General features: G+C 35.8%; 1 protein-coding gene across 1 annotated transcript; it reads left to right on the forward strand.

Annotated features, from left to right (window-relative positions):
• On the forward strand, positions 6,856-7,673 carry LOC107640871 (sodium/hydrogen exchanger 3-like). Its single transcript, XM_016344373.1, has 5 exons — positions 6,856-6,861; positions 7,039-7,106; positions 7,188-7,326; positions 7,412-7,474; positions 7,587-7,673. The coding sequence occupies exons 1-5, from the start codon at positions 6,856-6,858 to the stop codon at positions 7,671-7,673; spliced, it is 363 nt and encodes a 120-aa protein (XP_016199859.1).

Raw genomic sequence — 10,958 nt, forward strand, 5'->3', positions numbered from 1 at the left:
CAAGCTTGAGGACCCAGGAAGCTTCTTGCTGCCTTGCACCATTGGGGAATTGACCATCACTAAAGCAATGTGCGATCTCGGAGCAAGTATTAACTTAATACCATCCTCCTTGGTGAAAAAGCTGCATATAGAGGAGGTCAAACCAATACAAATGTCTCTGGAACTGGTAGACAAGTCAATGGTATATCCCAGGGGTATAATTGAAAATCTTTTGGTCAAGGTGGACAGTTTTATATACCCTGCTGATTTTGTTGTTCTAGAATCAAACGATGATGATGGTGACTCTGTTATACTGGGAAGGCCATTCTTGGCCACTGCTAGAGCTATCATAGACGTAGAGGAAGGGGAATTAACTCTCAGGATGCATGACCAGAGTGTCACTCTGAAGGTATTACCAGAACAAATTAGCAAGGAAAAGAAAGAATATATGAAAAATGACCAGGAAAGTCACAGCAACATCCCCATGCTAAGGATTGTGCAGACTGATGAAAAAGCCCAAGAGGGTATTAGAGTATTAGCCACTGAAAAGAGAGGCCCCCAAGGAAAGCCTACGGCCAGAAAAGAAAGGTCAACAAAAGGAAAGATGAAACGCAGAAACAAAGCAAAAAGGGGCTGGAAGAATAGAAAGATTCCAACAGAGGGGCTTTCCAAAGGTGATAAAGTGCAACTGATATATCAACAGCTGGGGGCAAATCAACAAACCGAGGATTACTATACTGTCAGCAACATACTATCATTAGAGCATGCTGAAATTGAACACCAGAGAACAAAGAAGAGGATCACGGTCAGAGGAGACAAATTGAGGCCCTACAAACACCAACCACCATAAAAGAAAGCCTCAATGTCAAGCTAGTGACAATAAAAGAGCGCTCCATGGGAGGCAACCCATGCTTTAAGATTCATGTCATTTTAAATTAAATAAGTTATGATCATTTGAGCATGAATTCTTTTCTCTTTTCATGAACATGTCCATTGACTGCATGCACTGTTATGAAACATATACTAAGTTTGGTGTACCTCCAAGCACACTAAACCAATGTTACAAAGAATTTCGTTTCACATGCTTAAAATGTCTTGATAAAGCATATGGCCAAACACTAAGTTTGGTGTCCACATAGCTTCATGAAAATTTGAAACTCATGCATCAATAATCATACAAATGTTATTTTCCAAAACCTGATAAATAGAAAAATTCTTATTCGGCAATGAAGGCATTAATTGTGATGTACCCTTTGACAAGAAACAAGTTTGGTGTTCATCAAACTTTGATGCACCGATTTAAGGATACAATTGATCCTTCATGAAAAAAAAGAGATAAAAAGAAAGTGTAATGAAAACAATTCTTATGAACATTTGACATTTGAACTTCACTAATTGGAGGAAGAGACTCATTTTCTTTATACATTACCAAACATTAAGTTTGGTGTCCTCCAAAAAGAGTGTCACGGTTCAAATGAGATAAGAATTGATGGTTCACATAGTATTACTAAAAAGAACACTCTTGCTACGGTTGGATAAGACTAATGTATGTTGTCTTGTTGTGATGACTAGGAAGTCAAAGAATCTTCAATGAAAAAGACAAGACAAAGGAAAGCATAGCATAAAGACAAAATCCCATCACATGCTTCAAGAAAGAAATCTGCCACTCCTTGAGAATGATCACGGCAAAGGCAAGGGAAGGAGCAAACTTTGTCTTCATTCATCCTTACATGCATACCTTTGATCTCCATAGTGTCTAATTGCATCCTAGCCCTTCATTGCTCATTTAAAAACATACCACCTTCAAGCCATGCACATGACCGAATCACTCCAACCTTAGAAACTTCATTCCCTTCATCACTCCTCAACATAACAAACTTTGTGCGACATTTCTCTTACTCTAAACTCTAACCATTTAAACTTCTCTTCATCATTTCTTATCATAGCAAGTTCGGTCTCAATTTCTTATTGCTCCAAACATACATCAAACTCTCCAACTTTCTTCACACTTCCTCCACCCTCAAAAAGATCAGCAAATTAAACAATCATGGCCTCGTCCTCAAGAACCAAACGAAAGAGAGGAAAAGAGCCTATGATTGAGGAAAGCACCCATGAATTTGATCGATGGAAATTTAGATCTTGGTACCATCAACTACAACTTGAATGGATGAGGCAGAAGAAAATACATCCAGAGGTTCCACTCCTATTGCTAGACGATGAGTGTCAAAAAATGAAAGCCAAGATTAGGAAGAGGAGGTGGGAGGAGCTCATTTCACCAATTACCAAGATTAATGCGAACATTATATGGGAATTTTATGCCAACACCCCAAGAACCGAAATGGATCAACCTCCAACTTACAAGAGTTATGTGCGGGGAACTGAAGTAGATTTTAGCCCAAATACTATCATGAAAGTATTAAAACTAAGGGCAACTCATTTTGATAAGCCAGGATATCATCAAAGGTTAAATGAAGAACAGGACTATGATGAGATTGCCAGCGAGATTAGCGTAGTCAACACAGAATGGGTAGGTACCACTAAAAACAAGTACAAGTACTTGAGAAGGGGAGATCTCACCCCTGAAGCAAAGTGTTGGTACGAGCTAATGAAGAGATCAATCCTAGGCACAATAAACAACTCGGAGGTCAATAAGAAGAGAGCTATCATGTTATACTGCATAATCATGGGAGATGAAGTGAAAGTCCATGAAATCATTGCAAATGACATCCAAAGGTTAGCAGAGAAAAATTCGGCCGAAGGGTGGCTGCACTACCCGAGCACCATTATGCGTCTATGCATGAGAGCCAAAGTGCCAATGGAGGAGGCAAACCCAACATGGTTGCACCCGGGAATGCCTATAACCGTTGAAAGAATGATGGTTGTTACTGAAGCACAGCAAAGCCGAAGAATACCAAGAAGAAGAGGAAGAGAAGAACCAATGGAAGAAGATGAGCCACACATAGAAGAAGAGCCACAAGAGGAGGAGGAACATCCACACTTTTTCCCACATGGCAATATGGATATGACTCAAATGCAAGAAGCAATAGGGAGATTGTCTCAACAGTACACGAGAATCCAAGACAGGCAAGAGGAATACCATTCTCTGTACATGAAAAACCAACAAGCACAAGAAGAAAGGGAGCTAAGAATAATGAACAAACAAAATGAATTCGAGTCAAGATTTCTTGTGATGCAAGAAGAACATGCCTTTCAATCTCATGAATCTTTTGGGAAGTTGGAACAAATGCAAGCTGAAAATTTGAAGGCTTTTAAAGAGTTCACAACACTCCAAGATGCAAGGTATGAAGTACAAGCCGATTACAACATCAATAGCCAAATCAAACTGAACTATATTGGAGAACATTTGCACAACATGGATCCAGCGTTCCCAACTTTTGATGAATTCTTCAAAAAGAGAAGTGAGGTAGAAGTAAGTAGGCCTATGAGACTTGAAGATAGAGTGGAGGAGGCTATGAATAAGACTGGCTTTTGGCAAGATCAACAGGCACCAAACAAGGATGGTGAGAACACTAGCAGCCAAGTGTATGAAAGGAGAAAGAAAAGGCATGACAAATGAAAGGTGGACTTGCTCCTTGTTCATCACAAAAAAAAAAAAGCATGCATTCTATCTGTTCTAAATTGTCTTTGCATTTTTAAGTAGTCCTTTAAAAGTCTTTGCATTATGTTTGTTTCTTTTAAAATAAGTAAACTAGCTTATGTGTGTGCTTGTGTGTTTACGTTCACTTAGCAAAAAGCATGTGTTGTCCCCTGCATCTTTAATTTCAATAAAAGAACAGTTTGAATATGAAGCAAGATATTCTCTGTTAGATAAAAGTAGGATAAAAGTAAGTGGTGGTATGTGTGTGATTGTATAATAGCTCACTTTTGATGAATAAAGAGCCAGGATATCTCCTTCTAAGTAAAGAGTGGCCTACTGTCTATGAATCTCAATTGAATTAAATTCCTTGGTTAGAAAGAAAAACAAAAGGAGAAAAAAAAGAAAAAAGATAGCCAAAAAGTGGCAGAACAAAAAGAAACAAAGCTGGACACCAATAGCTTGAACTGTAAAATATATGCCTGTGATGTCTTTGTACTAGGATCTGCTTGGATTAGTAAGCTCTTAGGAGTGCATCAACACTCGGTGACTAACTAATCCGGGATCATCAGCTGAAAGTCCACTATCAAGAGCAACCTATCTACAAGGCATTTAGTAACCCAAAGAGGTGCTGGGCATCAATGTTTTAAGAAGGAATGTGAGCCAAGTGTCTATGGTGAATAATGTGTCAAGTATAAAGAAAAGAAAATGGACTTGCTACACATGACACTCAAATAAAGCTTATGAACAAAGTAATAGCCAAGGATAAAGGAATAATGAGAGGTCATAGCAGTATGTCACTTGAAGCTTGAAGGAGACTTTCTAGGCCTAGGAGTTAATAAGAAGTGAGTATTTGCATATCCACACAAAACCCCATGAACTATCAATAATACTCTGCTAGCATGAACATCCTCTTCCATTTCATCTTTTCTTCATAATAATTCTTTTCTTGCTTGGGGACAAGCAAGCTTTAAGTTTGGTGTTGTGATGACAAGTCATTTTAGCCTAGTTTCACTAGTCTTTTTCTTTTGTTTTCATTTAGTTTTATGCACTTTCTTGTATTATAAATCAACCATTTGAATTGGAATTCTTGGGTTGGAGATTTGAAGAAATTTTGTTTCAATCTCATCCTTGGATCTCTCTGCTTATTTACTGAATTTAAATTTCTGTCTCTGTTACTTACTTCTCATCTACTTTCCTTGCAATTTACAATTCCCTTGAAATTGTTCTTGTTGGATCTAAGAAGGCATTGAGATCTAGACTTGGTTTTCTAGTCTCTGGGCCCTGAGATCTAAATTCCCAATTTAAATTTTGTTTCTTGCTTTTAATGTTCATTTACTTTACTGCTTCAAGATCCGCTTCAATCCCAATTCCCTTTTACTCTTCTGTTTAATGCAATTCAACTTCTCCTTGTTTAAATTCTGCAAATCCATTCCCCAATTCCCTTTATAATTCCAGCCGTTTACATTTCTTGCACTTTAAGATTCCGCAATTTACATTTCTTGCATTCTAAGTTTCTGCTATTTAATTTCTTGTTCTTTAAGATTCAGCACTTTAATTCCCTGTTCTCTTTACTCCCATGCAATTTAATTTCTGCAAATCACAAATCACCCAACCAAAACTTGATTCGCTTGACTAAATCAACCACTAAACTAAAATTGCTCAATCCTTCAATCCCTGTGGGATCGACCTCACTCCCGTGAGTTTTTATTACTTGATGCGACCCGGTGCACTTGCCGGTTAGTTTTGGGTATTTTGGAAGATTCAGTTTTCCACAAATTTTCCCATCAATGACTGCAATCTATAAATTAAAAAGATGAGATTATATAATACGATTTTATTGTACCAAGATCAAGGTTTAAGTTTTATATGCACAGTAATCAAATAATAAGAATTACAATAAATCAATGTTCAAATACAAAAAATATAATATATAACCATATCTTTGTCAGAATTTTAAAAATTTGTACCACTACAACATTTCTTAGTTATTGCAACATATATTGCAAATAACACTCAAAAAGTGTTGTCTAAACTAATTAAAGACAACACTTAATATTTGTTACATCAAAATAAAGTTATTGCAACTCTTTTTTAACATCAGACCATAAATGTTCCTTTTGATCAATTAAAAGTACAAATAAAAAGTGTTGCTTTTATAAATTAAATAAGCAACATTTGTGATATTTATATATTACACTTTATAAGTGTTATTCTTAAATTTTTAATAAACTTCTCACTATAAATGTTGCCAAAAATAAATTAAAATTTTTCTTTGAAAATTTTAACCTTTCTTTCAAATATTTTAACAAAAAATACTTTTTTCTTCTTTTAACTTAACACAAAATACATCTTTATAATTTATATATTATTTAGTTATTTACTGATTTACTGAAACCCTAACTCCAACAATTAGTAACGAAGAAAGAAGAAAGGGGGGAGTCCGAGGGAGAAGGGAGATCGGGAAGGGAGGAGGGACCGTGCTGCGTCTTGCCGCCGCACCACCATCACCGGAGAGAGAGAGAGATCTGGGGAAAGCAGAGGAGAGTGGAGAAGAAGACCGCGTCGCTGGGTCTCACCGCCGCCGTCGCGTCGTCGTCGAACCGTGGAGAGAGAGAGAGAGCATTCGCGGAGGGAGCCATGGGAGAGAGTGACGAGCGCAAGCCAGGACTGGGAGGGAGAAGGCACCGTCGTGCATCCTCTTGCCATCGCTGGAGATCTGGTCGTCGCCGCCGATCGTTCTTGAGCCGCGTCAGAAACAGAACTGCGAACGGAAGGGAGCGCGAACCATAGCCACAGACGGAGAAGAAAGAGCGCGCGCGGAGGAGGTGAAGCCGTCGTTGTCACCGTCGCGTGTGGAGTCGCCGCCGCGCCTGGTCTCCGTTGCTGCTGAGCCGCTGTTCCTGCCGCCGTCAAGCCTCGGTTAGCACCGCCGAAGCTCCTGCCACCACTGTCGTTGAGGAAGCTCACCGGAGTTCTTGGAGGCTGCCGCCGCTCTTTTTGGTTCTGTTTTGAGTTGTTGGAGGCTGCCGCCGCTCTTTCAGAAATTTAACTCTGCTTGAGCCGTCTCTGCTGTAATCCTCACTGCTCGCTGCAATCATGTCTCAGGTTAGGTTTTTTTTCTCCTCCATAAACTTAGGAAGCTAATTCTATTCTCAGATTGGGGAAATTGAGGAATGTGTTTATCGTCTAATCATGTCTCAGGTTAGGGTTGCTCTTATGATACTGATGGCTTACCTTTCATACATGCTTGTTGAGGTGAGAATCTCCTTTTAATTTTAATGGAGGTATTTTTCCATGTCTATTCATTACTGATGCAATTAATTCCAATACTAATAATTTTATTTTCAAGAGTCACAACCAAGTACGTCAAAAATTTCAACATGTTTGATTTATTATGAGATTGCTGATCTGAATTAACCTATTGCGGGCATGTTTTTGCAACATTGTCATTCATTGCTGAGATATTTATATTCCTTTATGTTGGGATAGATGCACTGGATATAGAGAAGTGGCGATTCATAAGCCAAAGGTAATACTAACATTTCTAGATTAATAAACTTTGTAAAACGTGAAAATTTTAATTAACATTTTTGGTCTCTTGATTCATTAGTCCTGGAAAATCAGTTGGGATCAGTTCAGTGCTTCTAGGACTTATCCTAGTTGGAAGAGCAACATTTGTTTTCCCTCTCTCATTCTTATCCAATTTGCTCCAGAAATCCCCACATGTGAAAATTGACATGAAGCAACAAGTATGTGTTTTCTTTCCCTGTTTCAATTTCTTTTCAGAGCCTTCCTTGGTACATGACTCCTGTCTCCTATGATCTTGTTTCATAGGTCACAATTTGGTGGTCTGGTCTCATGCGAGGTGCTGTTTCTATAGCACTTGCTTACAACCAGGTGAAGTAATCAAACTTCATGGCTAGCTACAATTACTGGTTTCATGTCTGTAGTATTGGAGTTTGTATCACCTTCTGAGAAACCTAAGCATAATTCTCCACGTTATGGGTAGGTTACTGTAGAACAACAATATCTCAGGTCAAATTCTGCCAGAGTTTGGAACCCTTCCAAAGCTTCAGACATTGGAACTTTCCAATAATTGATTCTCTGGGGTGATTCCTTCCACTCTCGGCCAATTAGATAGACTCCAATACCTGTGAGTAATTTCTTATTTTGTTTTTCCTTTTATTATCATTTTAAGGAGTAAATTGATTTATTAATTTTGGTACTACTTGTGACTAGTTAATGCAAATAAGTAAAAATTAAACAAAGGTAATTAGATGAAAATGATATGATGATAAAGGTAATATAGTATATCTTTTTTTGTTGCTTTTATCACCACCGGTTACTATTTCACAGGTACCTATGATTCTGCCTATTCTTTTTTCTTTTCCATTTTCGTGCCTTGAATCCTAATTTTAATAATATTGTTGTTGCTATTGTAGCATTTTTGGTAATAATGTTGATGTTTCAAGCTTCTCTAGTTTCTACTCGCCATTCATCTCTTACCAAAAGAAGAGTGGCAGGAGTTGATTCAGGTTCCTCTCTTATTTAATCTTATGAGATGTTAAGATATATTCAGCTAGATCTAAATTTGCAAATTAATTTAATTGGTTTGTCACATTTCTCTGGAGTTGTTAAGATATAAATAAATATATTTATAATTTTTTATTATTAGAAAAAGTTATTGTGAAATTTGATATATTTCATTTCTACTTCTGATTGTTTGGTGAACAGATCTCACCGATTAATATGTTCGCCATTGCGTCAAAGTTAGTTTTCTATCTTCAGTGTTTTAATCTTACTTACATAAAAGTAATTAACCTGTGGCATTAAAATTACAAAAAGATTATTGTAGATATAAATAAATATATTCAGTTGTTATTGATTTGGTATGCCAGTTCAATTTCTTAGCTTAGCTATGTTGCTTGCTTGTTTCTACTTTTGAAAATTTTGTTCTTAGACAAATCATGATGGCCTTCACTAGACTTTTGCAGAAACTATTTTTGTGTGTCATTATCTCAATTGCTATATCACTTTGTCTCCATCTCTATGATCTCTCTTTACACAATCCAAGCACTTTCCATAGGATAAGAATTTGAGTTACTTGAGAATTTGATCTATTGCCTTAGTTTTTTATTTAAAAAGATGACTCTACTTAGTTGTAGTTTTGAATGATAAGAATAGAACTGTTCTGTTTGGACTCTGATCTAATATAAATTTGCAAGATCTGCATCTAGCTTTTTTCCTTGGCTATGTCATATATATGTGTATTTTTGAGGTATATGATAGAATAAATTGATTTGATTAATATATGCTATTGATTTGATTAATATATGCTGAATATGATAGAATCAATTGTTCAAGAGCTTTGTGTTTGTCATAGATTCTGCTAACAAAAACACTCATTCTACTTATTAGAGATCAAGCACAAAATTCAATATTAAGATTCCCAGTTTCTTTCAATAAATGTATTTTCCTTTGGATTCAATGCTACTAGATTAGGAGTTCCTCTTGTTTTTTGCTAGCTAGGCTACCAGCGAAGTTAGTAGAAGTGGTAGTTTACAAAGAAGAAATTACAATTTTTGTTGTTGGATTAAAGTGATTCAAGTATCTATTTCAAAGTTTCATGCAATTTCGATAACAAATTTCAGAGAACTTCTAAAACCACTTTTTAATGAGGTAGCAAGAAAAGTTGCCGGATTTGGTCCTGAATGATAAGAAATCATGTATTTATAAGAATTAAGATGGTGACTTGCTAATTTTGCTTTAACAAATATTCTATTAGAAAAACTACAAAAAGCATTGCTCATGAATATATATATTTGTTATGAGGTCCTGTTACCCTTCACCATAGTTGTAAAAACTGGACCGGACCGGCCGATTCGATCGAAAACCTGGTGAACCGAACCCAATATCGGTCCGGTCCAGGTTGAGGACCGCTTAAGGCAAAGAACCGAAACGAACCGGTTAAATCCTAAATAAACCGGTGAAAACCGATCCGGTTCGAACTCAAACCGCTCGGGTCACAGTTGAGGGAAACCTATGATGCGTCGGCGCACCTGCGTTCCACCGTGCTCCATATACTCCATGTCTTGCCAAGTGTCAAGGATTGGGAAGTTTGGAAAATTTTTCAAAATGACAAAGATGGGGTTCGAACCCCTGCAGTTTTGAATAGAACATGAAAACTTGTACCACTCAAACTGCTGTGTTTCTTATTAAATTATATACAAATTATAATACATATAGCATTTTTTTTATTTTATTTATATTCAATTTATTTTCATTATAAAATTACTTATTTTTAAATCAATTATATTTTATTTAACTATAAATTTTATTAAATATATGATAAATATTAATCACTATTTTGTTATGACAATTATTGTTAGACAATAATTTTATTATTTTGTTGAGAATTATTGATAAACATGTATTTGAAATACTAATTGAACTTTTTATATCTATTTTAATTAGAATTTTATTATTAGTTATCTTGTCTCTTTTATAATTTTTTTTCTATTGTGCACAAATTTATTTATTAATTAAAATAATTACACATGTATGAACAAAAAATTTTATTGTAAATTTTATTTTTTGTATTTTTATTACAAAATTAATTTTTATTTTTATAAAAAAGGCAACCCTTTTATTAGTCGCATATTTTGAATATTAGACAACACTTGTATGGTTGCATATTCAAAAGAAAAAGTAACACTTGTACAGGTTGCATATCCAAATGAAAAGGCAATACTTTAAATGGTTGCATATTCAAAACTAATAGGCAACATTTCAAAAGATTGCAAATTCCAATTTATAAGCAACACGTAAAAGAGTTGCATTTTATTGCAAATAGGCAACACTTTTTAGTAGTGACCAAAATACGAGAGAAGAGACAACACTGCAAAAGTGTTGTCTCAAACACACCTTTGAAGTGTTGTTTTTCAACCAAAGACAACACTTACCAAGTGTTGCTCTCAAAAGCGTTGCTTTTGAAACAAAAAAGTGTTGCCTTGATCTAAGGCAACGGCTGCATATGCAACGCCGCCCAAAAATGTTGCCTTAGATCTAAAAGTGTTGCCATAGATCAAAAGCAACCTTTTGTCGGCTTTTAGGCAACACTTTTTAAATGTTGCCTCAACCTGAAAATGTTGTAGTGTACACTAATCGATAATTTTTTGTTTATAAAAAGCAAAACAATAGTAAATAATAAAGTGTTGATATTGCTACTTCTTAAATTATCTATATTCTCAGTAACATCGAATATAGCTGGGTATTCAATTTGCACATAATTATTTACTACAGTCGTGTTTTTAGTAATATCCTCAACTTCTTCAAAAATTCTTGCAAGATTTATAGCCAATTCTTTCAATAATGATTTTCT

The sequence above is a fragment of the Arachis ipaensis genome, chromosome B05 (assembly GCF_000816755.2).
Source record: "Arachis ipaensis cultivar K30076 chromosome B05, Araip1.1, whole genome shotgun sequence".
NCBI lineage: Eukaryota > Viridiplantae > Streptophyta > Magnoliopsida > Fabales > Fabaceae > Arachis > Arachis ipaensis.